Here is a 25,103-nt window from a genome sequence, read left to right as displayed (position 1 = left end):
AAAAAAATTAAGCCGTTAATATTTTGTGTTTCTGATTTTATTGAAGAAAAAAACAAATAAATTTAATTTTTTATAATACCGAATTCAACTTCGAAAATAATGTGAAGTGAAAGAACTAAAAATTTTAAATGAGTCCACTAACTGAGACTTGCCTTACTAAATTTATAAAAAAGAAAAATAAGTGAAGTGTTGAAATGATAACAAACATACATATTTATTATACTTCTAAGCACATTTGAAAATACGAACATACATATCTGATTGTTACAATTATTGAGTATATTCTCAAGAGAGCTTAGTCATCGTCATCACTGCGCAATAAAACTTTGAAATCGAATGGCAAAAATGCATATCCCGCACCGGTATAGAATTTGCTCATAAATTCAACCCTGAAAGTATGCAAGCGTTACACAAATTGAAAACACATTCCACAACTGAAATAGAGTAACTTACCAATGCAAACGTAAAGTATGCAAGAAGGCTGACAAGCCCTCCATCAAAATCATAATGGCTATTGTAAGCAAAACCCAAGCGCCGAAAATGAAGAATAAAGCAATGGCTGCCGGATAACCAGGGAATGTAAGCGCCTTGGAAAGCACCATATTCCAGAGTACGTCAGAGAGTTCTATTTAATTTAGAAATTATTATCATATTTAAAACGATTTAAAAAAAAAACACGAACAGCCGCACTAACCTGCATGAGCCAACGACAGAGCCCACAAACGTAAATACGAAGCTGTATGCGAAATTGTACTCAGTATGTATTCGATCATATGTATAGCTTGATGTATCCATATTTCACTGATTGGTTCATCGTCCTCTTCGTCGTGAGCGCCGTGATGACTGCCTCCTTCCTCATCCATTTTACCTAAAGTTGATATGGGTTGTCGCTTGGCCTTAAGTGTGCACATAATGGATATATAAACTTTTGAAAGAGTTGTCTTTTACTTTAGAGTAATCTTCAACTTACACGTAGTTTCCGCACAGCCATGATATATAGCGGCTTGCCAATCAAAATCCATGGTATACAAATTATAGCCAAGACCACAAATGCCTTCTCCAGAGTGGGTTGTACAACGAACATGTACTCATCACAACCGGCTGGCTGTGGTGAATCGCTAAAGAGCATCATGTTGATGAAATAAATTAGAACAGATGGCGCGCAACCGGGTGTATCGGGCAAATAATGGGTATGAGGTGTATATTTCACCCATTTGTAGAACATCATGAAGCACATGTAGCCGAAGAGTAGGATCAGGAAAAGTATTTGCGGTATGAATTCCAAGAAGATCAGCGAATACTTCTTAAAGTGCACGAAATTCACCACCGACAAACAAACGCCGAAAATCATGTGAGACACACCGATAATAATTGACATTTTCATTTTGAAGGAGTTGAGAAAAATAATTTGATTATCAGCCAATTGCCAAATGGGATCCACACCCATAGGATAAGTCGCAACAGAAGCCACGACTGGATCCAATGTTAGACTGGGATTTGTCCACACGGTACTGGTATTATAGCGCACTCTCCAACCAGAGCCAAAAATGTTGAGTGACTTTGAAAATATATCATTATACAGGAAACCCGTGTACATAGAGAAGAGACCCAGAAGTAAAATAATGTAACGACCGCCAAAGAATATATTCCAGATTTCACCGCCACGCTTCTTGCTCAAACGCTCTTCATCCAACACCAACCAGAGGGCAAAGAGGAATATACAAAATCCATGTCCCAAATCACCAAACATAACGGCAAAGAGAAAAGGAAATGTTATACAAGTATAAAGCGCCGGATTCACCTCACGATAGTTGGCCATACCGTAGGCGTCGATAAGATGCTGATAACCATTCGTGAACTTATTGACACGGTTAAAGGTTGGTGGTGATTGATCGGACTCGAGCTCGTTCATAAACGACGGCAATGTGCTACCGACAGCAGCCGAACCAGCTGCCAGCGCTTGCTTAACATTTTCCAAGTCGTTTCTTGGCACCCAACCTTCACCGATTAGACATTTTTTAGTCACATCTATATTGAACATATTCAGTGTGTGATATATGGCTTTCATTTTTTTTACCATTACCAACCATCTGGGCAAGTTTTTGATAGTGTTCGACAGCACTAAACGTCTGTGATCTGTCGTCTGACTGATCACCAGTTTCAAGTCTTCCAAGCGTGTCTTAACACCACGCAACATCTCTTCGCGTTCGGCATGTGCCGCAGGGCACGTGTACAACGATGAACGAAATCCGTTACAAACTTTCTTGATACGCATATTCAGCTGCTCACCCTGGTAGAACACCACAAACACGGTTTTGTAAACCTCAAGTCCGGTACGAGGATCTGTGAGTGGTTCTTCCAAGTCAGCACGCTTCACATAAATATTACCACGCGATATGCGCCAAAGCATACGCTCGAAAGCGAACGAACGCTCACGATTCAATAAGCCCGCCACGAATCCCAATTGGCAACTTGCTTGTGCGTGCGTGTCATCGCTACCGAAATGCGATGGCGCATCCATGACATCACTAAAGAACGTTTGTGTTTGCTCCAACACCATACACATCTCTTTTAATTCGGTGTAGTTAGTCTTCAGGTTGACATTATTTTGTGCAAGTTCACTTATTTCCGTCTCCACTCTCTCCAGCGTGGCCTCAAGCTCGCTGATATCACGTGGATTCGGCGCACTCGGCAGATCATCAATCAATTCCTTCACTTCAATACCATCTTTCCTCAATTCACTTGCAATGTAATTCATTTGACGTTCCAGCTCATCACAACGACGCACTTCGTTGACGTAATGCCGTTGGAACGAATTAACATGGACATTAAGCTAAAATTGCAATTTTAATATAATATGTTAAATAATTTGAAAGTTCTTTGAAAGCATAAAAAAACTCACGTCACGAAATTGCACACATCCGATCTCGCCCAACTCGGAAATAGTGCTATAACCAGCTTCTTGTTGTATGAACAACTGGCATAGCGCCATCTTTTCGCTGCGAAACATGTCTCCCATGGTGAAGATTTGCTAAAGTTAAGCCAGAAAAAGTAAGAAAAATCAGTACAGTGGGTCTAAGTTCGAATCAACCTTTTACCACATAAGAAAGGTTGTGAACCTGTTTTAAAGATTCTATTTTTAGAAAAGCTTAGGAGTCCGCATTTCCGTTTTGAAAACACTTGGCTTGAGAAAATAGCACCTACGAGCAATCACTTTAATGACTTATAATAATAGAACGAGTCGGATTTTTTTTGTTTAATTTTGGGTACATATTTTTCAGTAGTTTTACTAACAATTTAAATAAAACCAAAATACGAGTTAATATAATCTCACTCAGATATATCAGAGATATATAATTTAAAGAAAAATAATCTTTTGGTATTCAATATAACGACATACATAAATGTAAAGAGTTTTTCAAAAGGGGCGCTACAAAAGTAGATCGATAGGGTTCGACATTTCTCTTCAGTAGGGTTTGCAATTTAATCATGGCAACAACGAGTTAAAATTATTGAAATTCCAAAATTCGGAGTCAGTGGCATTAACTTTAAGAACGCTACGTCCAATTTATGATCGACATAATCGTCCTGTCAGTTCAACAATTGAGCGTCTAGTAGAAAATTTTGAATCCACAGGCACAGTAAAAAAAGTTCCCGTCGAGAATATTGCTGCCGCTAGTGCATCAATCGAGGAAGACCCAAATCAGTCTCTCACACGTCGTTCTCAAGCGTTTGGCATCTCTGTGACGTCGTTTTGTCGAATTTTGCGAAAATATCTTGGCTTACTTCCTTACAAAATCTAATTGATACAAGAACTGAAGACTAGAATCGTCGTATGTTCGTGAATTGGGGTTAGCAACAACTTGAAAATGATCCGGATATTCATCGAAAAATCATCTTCAGCGAAGAGGCTCATTTTTGGCTGAATGGCTTCGTCAATAATATGAGCTCGCGGCGTTATTGGGCCGTACTTCTTCCGACATCATCAAGACCAGCACGTTACTGTGAATGGGAATCGCTACCGCTCAATAATAAATTAATATTTTTGGCCCGAATTGGATGATTTGGACTTGGACAATATGTGGTTCCAACAGTACATTACCACAAGCCATATAGCGAATGTCACAATCGATTTATTGAAAACCAAGTTTAGTGAACGTGTTATCTCACAAAATGGCCTTGTCAAATTGTTGCCTCGGCGTGCGATTTCACGCCGTTAGACTATCAAATCTATGGTCTATGCCAGCAAGCCAGCGATGGTTGATGAACTTCATACGAATATCGAATGTGAAATTGCAGCAGTATCGGCCGATCGAACCGTTAAAAATTGGGTCAAGTACCATACATAATGGCATCGAATGTACTTTCACAGGAATAATGAATTTCATTGATATCCAAAACCGTTTTTGTTTTATTTACCGCTATTATTGAAAAACTCCTTACTTGTAATCTAAGATCGAACGATGTTTTTAATTAATTCGAATTTGAAATTTAGTTTAGACTGATCAAGTAGATTGAGATATATAATTTTAGGTAAAGGCTGCACCTTAATTATAGCTTAATATATGTATATTATCATCCCCGAACATATATTAATAACATTAGAGAGTTATCACACCATTATATGAGTTCTTGGCTTAGTTATTTTCAATATTTAACCTTACTGTATATTGACGATTTATTTAATATTTGTGATATATGTACATATAGATATAATCAAAATTTCTTATATATAACTTACCACATGAAGTATGCAAAAGTATTCACACTTTTCACTTAAAGTATTTTCATTTATGAATCTAAAACCTTCAATTTCGTATTTTTCAAAGAATTTAGAATCGTTTAAATATGCATAGGTATACTAACTGACACTTCTTATAGAAGGAATAGCAGGAATTTATCCATGCACAAGTTAAATTTGTAGAACAAATGATCCTCTCGTAAGCGGACAAAAATCGCTCGACGGTGAGTGTCCGTCCAAGAGAGGTTCCACTGTAACTTACATATATAGGTAGCACTATTTAAATGTTTATGTTCACATGAGAATCTTTAGAAAATATCATTATTATTTTTTGTTAGGACTGACAACCACCAAGTGTCAGGGGTTCAGCGCTTTGCAGAATACTCTATTGATATTCTAAAGCAAAATCAAATATAATAAAGTATTAGAATATAACGAATATAGCTGAATATCCTTTTTCATACTACTACAATTTTATAAAAAAAAAAAATATATTAGTGCCTAACTAATTACCAAAATACATAGCTCAAATCTACAGCCAATTTATAACTTGAACTCTTTATAATGGACACCAGTTCCTATAAAAAAGTTTTCAAAAGTAATTTCCATATAGACTTTAAACTGAAAAATTTTATGATTGACCACGAAATAGTTTAAGAACTTCATATGAAAAGATTTCAATATTATTGTAATTCATCAAAAAACTTACGTTTGTACGCAGAAGCTTCGATTTTATAAATTTAAATAAAGACTTGCAACAAACTCCTCGCCAGAATGACCAATAGACACTGATTTTATTTTATGGACTTAACTTCGAATCTCAAATGACCATTAACGCAATCACACTTCCAGTGCAATCAATCAAGCAGTCAGATGGGTATTGGAAGTGGTCACATTGGCGCTGGGAACCCCGTGTACCTGCATCATGCATGTGTATTACAGGAAAACCCAAAGACTATATAATCAGACATTTCAAAGGCGCCATTGGCTTTAAAAAGTGATTACTGGAATATTGTTCGACTTTTGGATGAATGATCGTGGTTACGGTTTTTCAATAAAATACTGTTTGAAAGCAGTTCATCACACGTTTTATATTACAGTAGACTCCCGTTTATTCGAAAGCGTTCATCTCAGCTCTATTTGCCCATTTAAATTTTTTTTAAAAATGACAAGCTTATTCAGATGAAGAAATAATTGACGATTTGAATAGTAATTAGAGAGAAGACGATAAAGTCCGTAATGAAAAGTTAACACAAGTTAGTTTCACAAAATTTTAAAGTACATAAGTATTATGTAATTCATTATCGTTATAACTCGTCTTTTATATATCGTATTATTTAAACGACGCCTTGGAAACCAATTACATAATAAAATAATATTAAAATTATTGATTTTCATTGAAATCGTTTATCGGATTTTTGATTATACGGAACACTCCTGGTTTTATTTTGGTTTATTGGTATAATCGGGATTCTACTGTACATATATAGATATTGAGTAATAGATATGTATGTATAAATACTTTTTTTAAACATATATATGTATATGTATGTATGACAAACATTGTACAGTGATAGCTTTGATTGATTGGTTGCTTGATAAGGAATCACCAGCATTTCAGTGCAAACCATGAAGAGTCAATGAAAGAAACGGAGCATAATTTTCAGTTTGAGTTGGGAACTATAGTCAATAACATATAACAAATTATTTTATTTAAAAAATCGTATTTTTTTATTAAAAAAAAAAATAAATATTTTCTATTATATGCAAAATTGGAAAATCTGTGCTTGAACCCTAAACTCTGGTGAGTGAAAACATAATTAACAACAACATAAAAAATAATAAAATAAATACAACAAATAAGTGCTTTGCTCTCTTCTATTTATAAACTTTATTAAACAATATCATCATACTTATAGTCATACATTAGATAGATTGCTTGTATAATATTTTGTTGCTGTAACTCGCGAAATTCGCACATACATATGTAGAGGTTTTAAACAGTTATTCACAATATGCTGACAAACAAACTCAAACAATTCATAATGTAATCCCAATTGGACGCATGACATTAAAAAACATTTTAACAAAAACAAATTAATAATATATGGTAAACAGCAGTAATAGACACTTATGACACAGACGGACGTGGAATTCACAAAAGGAAAATCATATTTGGAAGGCACTTTAAGATGTGGGAAGAGTACCACAATACTGATATCGCATAAGAACAAGCGAATATATAACAATTATACATAGAGGACACATCATTGTTTATTCCTCTTCTTCGCCATCTAAGATTGCTTTGAAGCTGAATGGTTGGAAGGCATAGCCCAAACCTTCGTAGAATTTGCTCATGAATTCGACCCTGTAGACAAAGAAAGAAAAAAACACGATTTACATAAACAAACAACAACGGCATTTAGTAGTGTTTTTAACGTACCAATGCAAACGCAGTGTGTGCAAGAAGGCTGAGAGACCCTCCATCATTACCAAGATGGCCAATGTAAAGAGACACCAAGCGCCGAAAATGAAATACAAAGTAATTGCACCAGTATAGTCGCTGCCCTTCAGACCCATTGACAACACCATGTTCCACAAGACTTCAGACAATTCTACAAATACACAACGAAACCGAGATTAGATCAAGTTGTTTTTAGGACCCCGTACAATAGATGCAAATATAATGACTTACGTGCATGAGCCAAAGACAAGGCCCACAAACGCAAATAGGAGGCCGTATGCGAAATTGTACTGAGCACATATTCAATGGTGTGAATAGCTTGGTGAATATAGATTTCACTCATGGGCTCGTCGTCGTGTCCGCCGTGTCCGCCGCCGCTATGATCGGCTTCATCAAGGCTGGTTGGTATTGGTGTTTCGCCGTCGGCAAGTTCGATGTTGCCAGTTAAATCGCCATTGTGTTTAACCTAAAATAAATGTAAGAGAAGCGGATGGAAGATTAATTGTGAGAATATTTGTTTATAAACCAGAGATGAGTTTTTTAGAAAGATTCACTTACATGCACTTTGTTTTTACGTGTGAATTTAATGTACAAGGGCTTGCCCAACAACATCCAGGGTATGCATAGCAAACCGATGTATACGCAAATTTTCTGAACATCAGGTTGCGCTGGGAACATGTACTCATCGCAGCCATCCAATGGTGGTGTGCTCTTGAACAACATCATGTTGATGAACATAATCAGGACAGATGGCGCACAACCGGGTGTGTCTGGTTGGAATGCGGTCTTCGGTGTGTATTTAATCCATTTGAAGAACATCATGAACACCATGTATCCGAAGAGTAATAGCAAGAAAAGAATTTGTGGTAGGAATTCCAAGAATATGCTGGCATAACGCTTGAAGTGTACAAAGTTCACAACCGACATGCAAACACCGAAAATCATGTGTGTCACACCCACAATAATGGACAACTTCATCTTGTAGGTATTAAGGAAGATGATCTTATTACCGGCCAATTGCCAAATGGGATCTAAGCCCACCGGATATACACCATATGTGGTATGGTTTGGTGACAACTGCAATACAGCATTTTCCATAACAGTGGAGGTATTGTAACGTACATGCCAAGTGGAGCCAAAGACATTCATTGATTTTGAGAATATATCATTGTAGACGAAACCGGTGTAGCAAGAGAAGAGACCCATCAATAGTATGATATAACGACCGCCGAAGAAAATATTCCAAATTTCACCAGCCTTCTTCCTCTGCAAGGCCTTCTCGCACAACACCATCCAACCGCCGAACAAAGTCAAAATGATACCGTGACCCAAATCGCCGAACATCACAGCGAACAGGAATGGGAAAGTGATGCATGTGTATAAAGCTGGGTTAGCCTCACGGTAGGAAGCTACACCATAAGCGTCAATCAAATTCTGGAAACCGCGTGTAAACTTGTTTGTGCGATTGAATGTTGGTGGTTGTTCGTTTGTGTCAATCACATTCAAGAACGATGGAATAGTGCTGCCAACAGCAGCTGAGCCATCCGACAGGGCCTTCTGTACAACAGGCAGATCCTTGGTTGGTACCCAGCACTCGCCAATTAGGCACTTCTTTGTGACGTCCATGTTGAATAAGTTCAATGTGTGGTAAATGGCCTTCATCTTCTTCACCATAATCGACCATGATGGTAAATTCTTCGAAACAGTAGCCAATACACGACTGCGATGATCTTCAGTCTGGCTCAAAACCAATTTCAAATCTTCCAAACGTGTACGTACACCCTTAACCATTTCGTCGCGTTCAGTATGGGAACTTGGGCATGGATACATGGACGCATGGAAACCGGTGCAGACCTTCTTAATGCGATTCTTGAGCTGTTCACCTTGGAAGAAGGCAACGAAGACGGTCTTGTAGATTGGATGACCGGTGGTGGGATCCTTAAGTGGATCATCCAAATCGGAACGTTTCAAAAACACGTTGCCACGTGAAATACGCCAGAGCATGCGCTCAAACGCAAATACACGCTCACGATTGATCACGCCCGCAACGAAACCGAGGCGACCACGATTCTGTGGATTGACCTCCTCAGCGGCATTTGGACCACGATTGCTAGAGTCCAAATTGAGTACTTCCTGATCGGAGAAGAAACCTTGCGTATTCTCGAGCACCTTACGCAATTCGGTCAATTCCAAGTAATTCGACTTGAGATTAACCTCATTCTGTGCCAACTCGAGAATTTCATTTTCGGTTTTCTCCAAGTGGGCCTCCAAATCGATGATCTCACGTGGATTGGGGGCGCGGGGGATGTCATCCAGAATGTCTTGCAACACAATGCCATCCTTCTTGATTTCCGCCTCAATGTAGCGTATTTTGCGTTCGAGCTCATCGCAACGGCGCACTTCGGTGACGAATTTGCGCTGGAAAGCGTTGACGTTGCTGTTCAACTAAAAATAAAGTAAAATAAATATTAAATTCATATAGCAACTATTGGTTTCAAGCACAACTATGACGCACAAACCTTGAGCGCACGAAAATTCGGTACTTACATCACGAAATTGCACACAACCAGTCTCGCCCAATTCCGAGACAGAGGTGTAGGCAGCCTCCGGTTGTATGAACATTTGGCATAATGCCATTTCCTCACTGCGAAACATGTCCCCCATCTTGATGAAGACGTCTCGCCGCTATACCACTGCAAGTAGAAAGGGTATAAAAAATCATAAATGAACAAATTAAGACACGTCTCGACTGTCTTATGCTATTTTTATATTTATTTGCAACAAATATTTTTCAACATAAGTATGTATGTTTGTGTGTAGGTTAAATGTTAGAAAAGAATACGTTTTGCAGACCCAGACGAAAACAAAGGAATCTCGTATAAAATGTTGGCTCGTTGTATTGATTGTCGCATTTTTTCGGCATACAAATGAATATATACATATAAATATATGTATAGTATTGTACATACACATATATAATTTTATGTATTTTATGAAATACGACTTTTATTCCAGACGCTAAAAATTTTTAATTTTCTTTTATTTTTGTGTGTAGAATATGCTAATTTATAGTAGTTATTTACTTAAAGATATAAGATATTTGCTGCCATGCAAAGGCAATGTGAACATCGATCAAATAACTCATCGGAAGCAAAAAAATTTATTACATTTATAAAGTAAGGACGTATGAGAAATTATTTTTTTATATATGTACATATGTATGTATGTACTCACATTTTAGTACTGTCGCAATCTTCTAAACCTCATATTGCCTTGCCTCCATGTGCGCTACATTTGTCTATATATGGCATATACCGGCAATGTTATCGCTATAAATGCCTCTTAAAGCGCTCAACAATAATAAATAGTAATGCTTGTAGATATGCATGCACATATGTATGTGTATGTCCATGGGTATGTCTAATGGATTTCATATGTATGGAAATAAATTAAAATTAGATATGAAACATTGGCATGTGGTAGTAAATGTATTTATGTATGTATATATAAAAATATATATGAATAAAATTTATATATATTAAAACTTTTAAACACAAATTGTTGTAAAAATAAATACTTAATATCAAAAAAAAAAAATAATTAAATTTAGTGGCAAAAATACTATAAATTTTTATATGTTTATATATGGATGCCTACATATTTGTTTTAATATTTTTTTTTGTTGCCTCTACTATTTTTTGTATAATTCAAAAAGAACTCAGTTGCTAGCTAAATATAATCTTAATCTTATAACGTTTGTAGCACACTTGGAACATAACTTTTATACATACATACATAAGTTTTTATGTATATATGTATGTGCCTCTACTAACTGTGATTTTTACCGGTTAATCAGATTATTAAATGTCCAAAAGGCACATTTTATACTTCTATACATATGTAAATGTACATATGTATGCGAGTACTAAAAGACAAATCAAACTAAATTTTCATGGCGCGTGATCGCGTCATCAACGACACACATACACACGCGCAGTCAGCGGCTTTTTCACGCAAACGTCAGCAATTTGGCATCATCAGCGATGCGGTCAAGTACGAGTATTTATGTAAGCGGTACATCCATACAAACATAACTACATATAGCAAACATGGGTGATACGCATACATATACACACAAGTATATACATACAACATATATTTATGTATGTCTGTTATATTGACTAATGATTGCGCGTGTGACTTTTTGAAGTTCGAAAAATTAAAAAAATAAACTACAACAATAAATATACAAACAAAAGAAAACAAATGAAATAAATAAATTCTAAGTAAATACAATTTGAGGCGATACAAGCACCAGATATATCTGGCAATCAATTTTAAATGACTCGAGCACAAATACTTATGGAAAACAAGCAAACGAATGCCCTGAAGTAGCGATATCTATATAGGAGTAACTACATACACATACATATTTACACACGATAAATGTACGCTCACACACACACACACACGAGTATTTGCATGTATGCGTGTGCACATGTTAACTGCTTGACTAAGGCGTTGCCTTAGGAGTAGTGTATTTGATCGTCGAAGCTTCTTCATAAGCTTCACATGATGGCTCACATGATTTGCTGAATATCTACTGTTCTGCGACATCAGCTGACTAGAAAGCTTTGCTGATTGACTATGTACATAGTTACTGTTTATGTGATATTTCGCCAATCCGGTTAATATACATACATAGATGCATATGTAAATATCTACCGGCAGCAAGCAAACTCGAACTCTCAAAATATTTATAAAGGGTGATTTTTTAAGAGCTTGATAACTTTAAAAAAAAAAAAAACGCATAAAATTTGCAAAATCTCATCGGTTCTTTATTTGAAACGTTAGATTGGTTCATGACATTTACTTTTTGAAGATAATTTCATTTAAATGTTGACCGCGGCTGCGTCTTAGGTGGTCCATTCGGAAAGTCCAATTTTGGGCAACTTTTTCGAGCATTTCGGCCGGAATAGCCCGAATTTCTTCGGAAATGTTGTCTTCCAAAGCTGGAATAGTTGCTGGCTTATTTCTGTAGACTTTAGACTTGACGTAGCCCCACAAAAAATAGTCTAAAGGCGTTAAATCGCATGATCTTGGTGGCCAACTTACGGGTCCATTTCTTGAGATGAATTGTTCTCCGAAGTTTTCCCTCAAAATGGCCATAGAATCGCGAGCTGTGTGGCATGTAGCGCCATCTTGTTGAAACCACATGTCAACCAAGTTCAGTTCTTCCATTTTTGGCAACAAAAAGTTTGTTAGCATCGAACGATAGCGATCGCCATTCACCGTAACGTTGCGTCCAACAGCATCTTTGAAAAAATACGGTCCAATGATTCCACCAGCGTACAAACCACACCAAACAGTGCATTTTTCGGGATGCATGGGCAGTTCTTGAACGGCTTCTGGTTGCTCTTCACCCCAAATGCGGCAATTTTGCTTATTTACGTAGCCATTCAACCAGAAATGAGCCTCATCGCTGAACAAAATTTGTCGATAAAAAAGCGGATTTCACATTTCGAACCGAACACTGATTTTGGTAATAAAATTCAATGATTTGCAAGCGTTGCTCGTTAGTAAGTCTATTCATGATGAAATGTCAAAGCATACTGAGCATCTTTCTCTTTGACACCATGTCTGAAATCCCACGTGATCTGTCAAATACTAATGCATGAAAATCCTAACCTCAAAAAAATCACCCGTTATAATATCTTGAGCACATATCTGTATGTATATATGCATATATGAGTAATGTACATTACATATTTTTAAACACATATATTTGTATATACATACATATGTAAATACTGTATGCATTGCACTCAATTTACGGTGTTTTTAATTTTTCATATTTTTTTGATTTAATTTTTCTCGCAAAAATTACATAACATAACTGTTATAACAACCTTATATTGCTTATACCACAACAGTTTAAATATTTAAACACCGCCTGCAATTATTTAACACTTAATTGGATTCGTGCACTTAGTGGGGCGCCACTGTACAAGAAACATACAACAATTGTTTATCGGTTTAATTCACTCTAGCTACTCATATTCAATAAAAAATAAGTAATTACAAATGTTTATATAGTTGAACACATGTACAATCTGTGTATTTTTGTAAAAAATATAAAAAATTGCAATACAAAAACAACTCACGTAACAAAAAGCTAAAGTGACAAAACTAACACCGTAAACACGTTGGAATTCACTTGTATATACTATAGGTATATGCAAATAATTGTAAACCAGTTCAACTTCGCAGCGTCAACTCGACTAAACGCCAAAAATGTGCGCTCGCCAAGTTACGCAAATGGAACTCACTGCACGCTTTTGGCTACCTCTACAGATTGCAGCTCAATATTTCTCCACTTTTTCCAAATGCGTGTCAAACGAAAAATCATAATATATTTATGTATCTTCCAAGTCAGTCCTTTTGAATTGTTCCATATCTTCATATACTAGACTACTAACGCTTATAAGGCTCTGGCACAGGACAAAATACATATGTATAAATGGAAAAAGTTTTCCATTTTTCCAACTACAATTAACTTTTCACACAACTGTTTTTATTTTTATTATTGTTGTTTTTTAAAATATGCAATATTCATATTTTTTTCTTTACAAATACACACTCATCCCTACATACATACATGCATACATATGTGTATATGCATTTATTAAATTCTCAACATTTAAGCGCTTGCATGCTCACATCCAGTGGCTTTCAAATGTTACCCATCACCCGTATAAAAAGCCATTAGGCCGACTCAATTGGGTGCGGCAAAACAGAAACAAAACAAAAAATTAAAAGAAATATGTGAAACATGCTTACCGCACCCGTGGGCCACGTGACACGAATTAAAAGAAAGGTTGCGAAAGGTTGATGATATACATACATATATGTATGTACATATTGAGTAAAATATTTGCATAGAAAAATGGTCAAAATGGAGTGGAGACATATTAACAAGAGCCGAAAGAAAGATATTAAATGTTCAATTAAACTCAAAATGGTGCCATGGAGTTGGGCTCTGAAACAATGGAACAAATATCAAAAAACCAAAAAAAAAAACAAAAAAAAATATTTTTGGCAATCCGAAAGGTAAATTGTTTACTTCCAAAAATTTCATTAAAAATTCCAAAAAATGAAATGATATTAAATTTGTTTAAACTTTTTTTCGGAAAAAATGCATTAAATATATTTTTCTAATGTAACCGGTAAAACAAGTAATTAATATTCTGTTCTCGATTCATCCAACGCATAATAAAAGTAGCTGCAATACAAGAATATTTCATTCGTATAATAACAGCGAGAATCAGAACAAAAAATTTTCAACAAATACATGAATTTGACATTTCAAATCAGTCGCTCTACTACCACCTTATATGAAAACGCTTTGAAAGATATGTATAAGTACTGGTTTACTTATCAAAAATCTCAAAAAAATTTAAAGAGGAATTACTAACCAGAGAGAGAGTTCACTAGCATCAAGACACAATTATTTTAGTATTTAAAAAAAAAAATATTTCAAAGTAAAAAAATATGGTTGCATATAATCTGCTATATCGAACTGTTAAATGAGTTGTTTTAATAATAAATAACCACACTCGAGTGACTAATTAGAATAAATTTGGTCATTTTATGGTCGAGATCAGAATAATGAAGCTAGGTGCAGACTCTGAGAGTATGAGATATGTATATACATATGTACGTCTCACATATCTCACATACAACACTTTATCAAGTAAATCCGCTGTTTAAATATAAAAGCTCTACTTAAAAATTTTAAATAAATCAAAGAAGCTATCATATATAAAATGTGATTTAAACCCCTAACTACGCTGGATATTTATTATTGTTTACCAATCTTACAAATGTTGAGACCTGCAAGAAGAAGCGTCAAAACGAAAAGTTTAGCTTCTTGCAACTAAACTGTTTCCAAACAAATGACTTTTAAACATTTTCTGGCTTTAAAAAATTGAAAAAAGTCGTCATTACTCTAAAATCTTAATAATTTAACAGAAAATCCATATTAATTACATTCATTGGAGCTGAAAATATATGTATTTCTCACAAATTCTAAAAGTAGAGTTTCTATCATTTCAACAAACTTTGGTGTACACATTAAAGTAAAAAGAAGGTAAATAGAAGTGTATTGTAGCTTTTAATAATAGATTTATTTATTTATATAGACGAAAAAATTCCACTAGTACAAACTGGAAACAACAAGTTCACATACAGCTTGTACTATTTGTATTCTATGTCTGTCTGTATATATGTACATATGTATGTGTCTACTGCCTAATTACAAACGAGGCCAGTTTAGTTAGCACCAACACATTTAATTACTTTTTAGTAGCAACGGAAATATATAAACATACATACATACAAACATATTTATTTATACTGATATTATATTTGTTCAAGCTTTCACACCCCATCTTGTGACCACATGAGTGCATATCGATGAGGCAAATAAATGGCAAATCATTAATGATTCGCAATCAAAATTAGCATACTCTGTAAGCAATTGCCTGGCCAAATGTTTTAATTTGTAAATATTTGCATATTTTTTAAATAAAGAGTTGTATATATGTATGTACTATATTTTATAAATTTATTTTAAATATGTATGTGTCTATATGTAAATTAATTAATAATAAAGCGCAACTTTTTGTCATTTTAAAAGCTTTTGTCAACTCAGTATGTATGGCTTAATTGAACACATATTTGTTTATGTTGTGTATACACATACACATTACTTGCCCGCTGCTCGTAATTACCAGTAATTTTATTTAACCAATATTTTTTTAATTTATTTTCGCTGTTGCTATGTGGTGAGACAGAGTAATGTGGAAAAAATTTATATTTATTTAATTATACTAAATTTATTATTGGAAAACTCTCAAACTCAAATCACTGCTAATATACAATATTTCACAACCGTGTAAAAGTAACGGAAAGCAAGCAAGCTTTATTCAATGTAAAATTGTGTTGATTGACTCATGAAAAAGTTGCGAGTTCTTGTTAATTGCAGTTCAAAACTGATTTTTTTGTCATTCATATAATCATCATATATATATATATATATATATATATATATATATGTACAATTAAGCTTCCATAACTCGGACTTCTATAACTAGAAATCTTGAATTTGCAATGGCTGTAAAATTTCATACAAATTAACTCCTATAACTCAAAGTCTCCCTAACTCGAAGTTTTTTTGTGGATTATGGTGATTGAAGTTAGGGAACTTCAACTGTGCACATATATATATTATATATAGTTTACAATTTCTGTCGCAAGAATTACTTATCAGTTCAAATTTCTGGTAATCTTGATATCAATAGATAAGGAAATGTGTTACAGTACAGCAAATATGTACATATATGTATGTACATTTATAAATAACACATTTGCGTTTTACCGCAGTTAAGTCTTACGCAATTAAAGCAACTTGTAATCACACGCATTATTAATAAATATTAACAATGAAACTCGTGATTATACGCAGTAAAACTAGTCTACACACATACACTTACACATACACTCACGCCTAAATTTATGCAATAATATGTATAAAAAAAGAAAATAATAAATATTAAATAATGCATGTATGTATGTTCATATGTCACACTGGTCATAAGTATTATGCATGCTTATTAAATTACGACCTTAAAGCATTCAAGCGTCAGCTGACTAACGCCTAGCAGACTGCCCTTGCAGCGAACGTTAACCTTTGTGCACTAGTTTGTTGTGTCGCTTGTAGTACATGGCTAGATGCTTTATATATGTACGCAGGCGGTCAATTACACCCACACCTGCCAGACATATACACACCACAACACGGCATGCTAAAATGCAAACACATTCTAAGACGGACAGCAATGAAAACGGGCAAAAATGGCAGAAATGTAGCCAGTGCAAAATGAACGAAATTGAAAGGTTGTAGCGTAAAATCAAACACCTCGCGCTGCCCCTTAGCGCTGTTGGCGGTTGGTGAAAACAGCTGAAAGCACAACAATGCTATTTAACTAGGAAAACATAATCAAATGTATATGTATTTCAGCATTCAACATTCTTTACTAGAAATATATATAAAATAAAACATGTAAGCAAATTCTAAGTTCGGGTGCAACCGAACATTTTATACTCTCGCAATTTATTGCTATATTTTTATTAAGGTCACACACAATTCGACCCATATATTCGGCGTAAAATTCAATAGAATAACGAATATCATCATGAATAGTATATGGGGACTGAGGTAATTCCTGAACCGATTTCACTCGTTTTCACCACCAAGATACCATATATCGAAGACTATGCGCTCACTTAATTTCATATTACCTATAAATAGGTATATGGCATATAGGGGAAGTTATGACCCGATTTTAACCACTTTTGGGACAGAGACAAACTGTTATAAGAAAAAAATTCCCTCAGAATTACGTTAAAAAAATCTGAGAAATTTACCTATATTTTCGATGAAAATATACCCTTAGGCACTGAGTTCTTCATGTTCGATATCAAGGGGCTTGAAAAGTCATGGTCCGATTTTGACAATTTTTCCACAAGTGATGCCACGGATCATATACACTATTTGTGTAAAGTTTTATTTCGATATCTTCATTGATTCCTTATGTATATCTTATAAAGTGAAGGAATCAGATGGAATTCAAAATTCAGTTATATGGGAAGTTGTCGTAGTTGTAAACCGATTTCATCTATTTTCCACACGTGTCATCAGGGTGTCAAGAAAATATTATACACCGAATTTTATTGAAATCTGTCGAGTAGTTCCAGAGATATGGTTTTTGACCCATAAGTGGGCGATGTCACGCCCATTTTCCATTTTGTAAAAAAATCTCAGTGCAGCTTCATTCTGGTATTTCTTCCGTAAAATTTTAAGTTTCTGACGTTTTTCGTTAATGAGTTAACCCGCTTTTAGTATTTTTCAAAATAACTTTTGTATGGGAGGTGGGCGTGGTTTTTATCCGATTTCTTTTATTTTTGGACTGTATTAAGAAGTGGCTAAAAGAAACGACTGCAGAAAGTTTTTTTTGTTTATATAGCTTCATTGGTTTGCGATATATATACAAAAAACCTATTTGGGGGCGGGGCCACGTAGATTTGTGGATATTTCCAAATGTTTGAAAATGTTTTTTTATAGAAACCCTGCAATTTCAAAATGAAGCATATACTACAATTGTAACTAGTTATTTTTGTAACCAAATATGAAGTAGTTCAATTTAAATGCATACATATAAAGATCGAAAGCAAAACGCTACGTTAGTTAGTTACTTGACAACGAAAAAAATAAACAGCCAAAGTAATGTATTTGCGAATCGGAGCTATATAATAAGATGAAGTCTATATATTAAGTATATATGTATTGTTTTTGTGAAAAAAAGTGCAAAATTTTATACAGACACTCATTTATTTTTTTATTTGCTTTGCAGACCAACAACAAGTAACGAGAACTTTCGTTAGTCTAAAGCTAGCTAAAAGCGTTAGAAGTTAGTAGAATGCTCATAAACTCAAGAATGCTGTCAACGTCAATCGCAGCGCACAACACAAACAAATACACATAATCGTATATATGTCTGTATATATGTATGTATATATTGTTATTAGAACGTATTAAAGGTAACGAACGCGCTTCTGCTTGTCGTGAAATGTCAGTTGTGTGAGCTGTGAGTATGATAAATATGGGACTCAATGATTCGATTGATATGACTGGCCGCCTGCTGGAATGGAGTTAACGCTGGCAACAGTATGTACAATATTGTTTGCTTGTAAAATTTTATAAATGTGTGTATATGTGTGTGTGTGTGTGCATTAGTCAGTTAAACGACGACAGTCTGCGACCTCATGTGACTGTAGCGCTGTCGTAAGTGACTGCATTGGAGACAGTATATTATTGTCGAGGCGCTTTTCTATGCACTTATTTACATATTGTACGAGTATGTATGTATGTATGTATATTTAATGTTTAGCATTTTTGTCGCTGCTCAGTAGTTATAGCTACTAGTTTCAGTAGGCACATTGGCGCTTACAACTACAAGCATGCGGTGGTAAATGTCGATCACGTGCACATAATTTTTCGGCAAATTAGCTAATTATGCCTTATCAGCAGCACATTTCATACACACATACATACATACAGACATGTAAATTTTTATATTTTTCTGATATCTACTTTAATCACATGACTTGCAGCCGCGCTAATGCTGTATGAAAATGCTGTCATTTAATTACAAAATAATGACAAAGCTTCAAGATAAGTGTAATTTTAGGCGATTACAGGGATCACGCTACTTGCCTACACACATAAAGGTACATACATATGTATATACATATGTGTATATGTATATGTATGTGTATGTATGTGTTTTTTTATGTCAAAACACGAACTTAACTAAGTAAATTATAATACTTAAATGTCACGAGTTATTTTTTTATTTGTACAAATCGCAAATTAGCAATAAAAATTGCGCGAATTGAGCGTTGAGAGACTAACACCACAGCGTATTCAACTTATGTATGTAAATATATATGTATGTATGTATGTAATTAACATGCACAGAACACCGAATTGCAACTACAATATCTATGTCACTGCGAAATTATGCTCGATTCTAAAAATAATCGCTATGAAAGAAATATCAAAATTGCATTTATGTTGTAATAAAGCATTTAGCATGAAGAAATTTAAAAAACTGAAGAAGAAGCAGAGTATGTCGTTCGATTATACAAGTAAAAGAGCGAAGTTAAAAAAAAAACACAAAAATAATAAAATAAATAAATAAATTTTAGATAAAAATATAAAAAAATACTAATTTTTAGAATTAAAAAGCAACAACAACAAAAATATCACACAGCTAACGCGCGCTTCACCTATAATAACTATATAACATGCTATTAGCGATTTCGCGCTATAAGCATTTTTTTTTTTGCACTACACTTTTTACCGTAATAACTTTTTAACTCATTAAAAAGCTATAAAATAAACAATTTACTTCACACGCGCACAACTCTTAGAGGGTGGCAGGGGTGAGTATTAACAATGTAAATATACATACATACATATATATGCTATAAGTATATTATATGTATATGTACATTAGCACATAAATACAATATGTATGTCTCTATATAATGCACACAGTTTGTTGATGTTGAATATTTGAATTGTGGCCCCAGCAGTGAGACGCCTGTGCTGTGACCTCGCCTCGAGCAGGTCGATTGTTATTGGTTTGTTTATACATTTGCTCACTTGTTTTGCATTGTTTTTGTTTTATTTTTTATTTTATTTTAATTTTTGCATTTTTTTATTTTATTTTTTTTGTTGCTAAAAAATCCACTACACGCTTTAACACTTTATACCCATATATAACTACATACACATACATACATATGTATATTCATATATACTAGATAATATTCTGGTTTAGCGATCGACTCTCTTTAGTACACGTACATACACACACACACACCTAAGTGCACATGTATTTTATATACATATGCGCTATACAAATGCCGATATGTATTTTCTTAATAATTTATATACTGGTCTGTCTGGTCCACCTTGCTTACCGCTTTAAATTATTCAACGTACAGAAACAACAAAAATATATATTTTTTCTGTTGATTTTCGTTACACACAAAATTCAGTTTCCGACGATGTTAATTTTAGAACTTGTCTCGTCGGCTATACAAAGACGTCTGCTCGTTCGATTGCAGCTCTCGAGCGTTTCGCCTCACTATACGTACAATTAAAATATATATGTGTATATATGTACATATGTACAAATGTAATCATCACAGCCACAGTTGGAGTGCAGAGGCTACCAAAATGTGGCTAACTGATGTTATCATGCTTACTTAGCACTAACTAAATACAGAGTTGCTATATTTAGTAGTTGTCTAACTAGAAATATGTTGCTTTGTATTTCTTATTGGATTGAGAAAGTGTTTTTTTTTTAGTTTAGTTGCGTTATATGAGAGGAAATTTTAGAAAATGTATTATGTTAGTTAGCTTGAGCAAAACTGATATTTTTCATCCATATACATACTACTTGGATTAATTCCAGACTATGTTAGGTAAAGACTTCTGCTAACCAGGCTTCGGGAATGAAAGAATTATATTGAATTTTAACTTTGGACCATTGAAAGTGAGTGGTTCTTAATTTTTTTTAACAAAAATTAATACATTAATAATACTCGATTCTTCAATCTCTGGTAAAGTTAATTTTTATTTTGTCTTCATTTCAGAAGAATTTCTTTATTTTTTGGGTATTAAAATTTGTTTTTGATCTCATCTTCTTCTTTACTGGCGTAGACAACGCATAAGCGATTATAGCCGAGTTAATAACAGCGTGCCACTCATTTTCGCATTTCGCTGATTGACGCCAATTGGCGATACCAAGCGCCGCAAAATCCTCCTCCATATGGTATTTTCAACGGTCTTCCTCTTCCTCTGCTTAAACCACCAGGTACTGCGTCGAACACTTTCAAAACTTGAATGGTTCGTCCATTAGGACAACATGACCTAGACGCGGACGTTGTCTTTTTATTCGTTGAACTATGTCAATATCGTCGTATAACCCATACAGCTCATCGTTCCATCGTCTGCGGAATTCGTCGTTGCCAATGTCCGAAGGCCATAAATCTTCCGCAAAAGATTTCTCTCGAAAACTTCTAGTGCCAATATCATCGAATGTTGACATCGTTCACGTTTTTGCACCATAAAACAGGATGATGTGGGAATTTTAGAGAATTAGAGTTTCGTCTTTGTTCGTCGAGAGATGACTTTACTTTTAAATTGTCTACACAGTCCAAAGTCTCGCGTATTGGCAAGAGTGATTCTGTATTGGATTTCCAAGATAGACGAAATTATATACAACATCAAGCGTTTTTGATGATAGGAGATATTTCGACATGCACTAAAAAAAGTATTTTATATTCATGCAGGTTCGTTAATTTCGATTAGATCAAAACGAAACTAATTGATGTTCTTGATATTGCTATTTTGAATAGTTTTTGAAATTACATAAATTCAATTTTCAAATCGTATTGAAATAAAAAACAAACTTTCGATCCTAAAACAGTCGGATATATCTAAGCGGATCCACAAATATATCCAGTCACGCACTAACACTAGGGAAACATTGAATGTGCTCTAACGCTAGAACAACAGAACAAATCTAATTTCATTACCAATACATTACAATTACCAACATTTCGATAAAATCGAATTGCAGATCATATCTATATATTACATAAATACCTATTGATATATGTATCAATACTTCAACCTTATCTATAAACAAGTAAGGAAGGGCTAAGTTCGGGGTGGAACCGAATATACTGCACTCTCGCAATTTATTTATTCAATTTTATTAAGATTACACACAATTTGACCCACATATTCATCATATAAAGGGTATAAAGTCCATTGAAAATTGGAAACCCTAATATTAGGTTAAAAGCACCGAGGTCCTCATGTTCGATATGTGGGATCTTAAAACTTATGGTCCGATTTCGGCGATTTCTAGAAATGGACTGTCACACTATAAATGCAGTATTTATGCAAAGTTCTGTTCCGATAACTTCACTAGTGCTTACTTTATATATTGTAAAGTAAACAACTATGCAGATCGACTTCAAAGTTCTGGTATATATGAAGTGGTTCACAACCAATTTGGCCTATTTTCAATTTTAAGAAAAATATTACAAACCAAATTCCATTGATATTGGTCAAGAAGTTTCTGAGATATGGTTTTTGACCCATAAGTGGGCGGAGCCACACCTATTTAAAGTTTTGTATACCAATTTGGGTGGAGCCCTTCTGTACATTCTTTATAATGAATTTTAAGATTTCTGGTGTTTTCCCTTTGTGAATTAAAGCATTTTTAGTCTTTTTCAACATAACCTTTGTATGGGAGGAGTGCGTAGTTTCAATCCAATTTCCTCCATTTTTGGACTGTACATGGTAGTACCTAAACGAAACGACTCTAGTTTGGTTGATAAGTAGTTTACGAGATATGTACAAAAATATGTACATCCAAATATGCCCCTTCGTAGTGCGCTCCTTTGTACCAAATTTTACTTCCATTATTATGGCTTGGTTATGCAATTTATGTATTTTCGGTTTTCGCCATTTTGTGAGCGTGGTAGTGGTCCGATTTTGCTCATTTTCGAAAGCAATCGATATCTTAATTTTTACTCAAGTTACAGCTTGCACAGACGGACGGACGGACAAAAAGACATCCAGATTTGAATTTCACTCTTCACCCTGATCACTTTGGTATATATAACCCTATATCTAACTCCTTTAGTTCGTGTGTTACAAACAACAGTTATGTGAACGAAACTATAATACTCTCGTAGCAACTTTGTTCCGAGTGTATAAAAACCTATAAAATCATTTATTTTTAACTTAAAATTTTACTACCGAAGCAGAATTTTAAAAGAGTCCTCTATATCGTATGAAGGTGTGCAAAAAATATGGTATTACACTTATGGTTTGCATAAATCATGTAACAACGGCATGGGATTCTAAGGCCAAGAGCCAAGCTATAGCTAACTTCAAAAAACAAAATTACGGAATACATGTTTTAAAGTATGAATATAAAACTTTTTGCGAAGTAAATAAATAAAACTGTATATAAATCTATGTTTTATAAAAATATGTTTTAATAAAATTTCTATAAATCGGAAGTTTTTTGTGGATTATCGTGATTCGAGTTAGAGAAGTTCCTCTGTACATTGATTGATCTATTATAACTATACATATTTCTTTCTTGAATATCTTTGTATATATGTATATTCTTATTTCTTCATATAAATAAATACATATGTTCATATATACATACATATATGTTTGTATGTTACGAATGAATGCAATTAATAACTGTAATCAATTATACTTTCGTTATACAAATTAATTACTAAAATGTTTGATTATCTTTTGATGAATGTGTCAATATAAAATGACAATGACACAATTCAAAGTAATTAAGGCATCTCATGCCTTATAGGGTAAGATAAATTTAATTATAAAATTTGAATTGGAAAGCAAGTTGACGATTATTTTTGCATCGTTTGATGAATAAAAAAATATTTTTAATAGACTTGGAACTATTTAACATAAACTAGCCATTTCGATGCATATATGTACATATGTACATACAGTTGCTCGCCACTGTATATTTTACTTTCTCCCATACATTTTATTTTAAGTATTATTATAGATCTCGAACGAAGTGGACCAGACTGAGTTTACGAATAAAGGCTACGACTGCGTAATGAAATAACTGGAATACGGCTGTAAATATAACTGAAATACATGTTTTTAAAAGCATAGCAAAAGTTGAACTTTCTTAACTCGAAGTTCTCCATAACTCGAACTTTTGAATTGGCAATAGAAGTCAAATTTCATACAAATTACCTTCCGTAACTCGTAGTCTCTCTAACTCGAAACGTTTTTGGGGTATATGGTGATTCGAGTCAAGGAAGTTCAACTGTAAAAGTTTTTAAAGGCATATGTAATGATATTAAATATTATTTATTAAATTATAAATTTTTACCACTTACCATTTTTCCATGCGCATTAATCGAAATAAAATATATTTTTTCCAAATTCATAAAAAATAAAATACTGCAAGTACATATATTTGAAATGCTTATAAATGAGCACATTTAAAATTGAATTGCATATGCTGTTAGTATGAATTGCAAAGCAATGTATTTTATATTTTATGATTTTGAAAAAAAAAACTTTGAATTTTTGCATTTTATATATTTTATATTCATTTTAGTGTTGATAGTGAATTTATTTTCTTTAATGAACTTTTTCAAACTTTATTCCTCCTCTTTAGC

The 25,103-nt window shown here is 34.1% G+C and overlaps 2 protein-coding genes and 1 long non-coding RNA gene across 5 annotated transcripts; 1 reads left to right on the top strand and 2 right to left on the bottom strand.

Moving 5' to 3' along the window:
• Positions 1 to 182: 182 nt before the first annotated feature.
• LOC105209425 (V-type proton ATPase 116 kDa subunit a 1) lies at positions 183 to 5,801 on the bottom strand. Of its 2 annotated transcripts, none has more exons than XM_011179815.3 (6): positions 5,451 to 5,801; positions 2,903 to 3,031; positions 971 to 2,833; positions 695 to 896; positions 454 to 625; positions 183 to 389 (listed from the first exon to the last, which is right to left on the bottom strand). In XM_011179815.3, the coding sequence occupies exons 2-6, from the start codon at positions 3,017 to 3,019 to the stop codon at positions 296 to 298; spliced, it is 2,448 nt and encodes an 815-aa protein (XP_011178117.2). In that variant the 5' UTR covers positions 3,020 to 3,031; positions 5,451 to 5,801; the 3' UTR covers positions 183 to 295. The 2 variants fall into 2 exon arrangements, with proteins under 2 accessions (XP_011178117.2, XP_054091951.1); XM_054235976.1 differs by lacking the exon at positions 5,451 to 5,801 and adding an exon at positions 4,742 to 5,192.
• A 638-nt stretch (positions 5,802 to 6,439) lies between these two features.
• On the top strand, positions 6,440 to 24,883 carry LOC128924135 (uncharacterized). Its single transcript, XR_008472816.1, has 3 exons — positions 6,440 to 6,545; positions 18,680 to 18,736; positions 24,465 to 24,883. It is a non-coding gene; the product is annotated as an uncharacterized LOC128924135 (long non-coding RNA).
• Atp6v0a1_5 (V-type proton ATPase 116 kDa subunit a 1) lies at positions 6,606 to 20,987 on the bottom strand. Of its 2 annotated transcripts, none has more exons than XM_029038523.2 (6): positions 20,839 to 20,987; positions 9,753 to 9,898; positions 7,764 to 9,650; positions 7,437 to 7,671; positions 7,185 to 7,356; positions 6,606 to 7,109 (listed from the first exon to the last, which is right to left on the bottom strand). In XM_029038523.2, exons 2-6 carry the CDS (start codon positions 9,867 to 9,869, stop codon positions 7,016 to 7,018), a joined length of 2,505 nt encoding a protein of 834 aa, XP_028894356.1. In that variant the 5' UTR covers positions 9,870 to 9,898; positions 20,839 to 20,987; the 3' UTR covers positions 6,606 to 7,015. The 2 variants fall into 2 exon arrangements, with proteins under 2 accessions (XP_028894356.1, XP_011178116.1); XM_011179814.3 differs by having other exon boundaries at positions 20,817 to 20,978.
• Positions 24,884 to 25,103: the final 220 nt, after the last annotated feature.

The sequence above is a fragment of the Zeugodacus cucurbitae genome, chromosome 2, assembly GCF_028554725.1.
Source record: "Zeugodacus cucurbitae isolate PBARC_wt_2022May chromosome 2, idZeuCucr1.2, whole genome shotgun sequence".
NCBI lineage: Eukaryota > Metazoa > Arthropoda > Insecta > Diptera > Tephritidae > Zeugodacus > Zeugodacus cucurbitae.
This window is presented reverse-complemented; position numbering and strand designations above follow the sequence as displayed.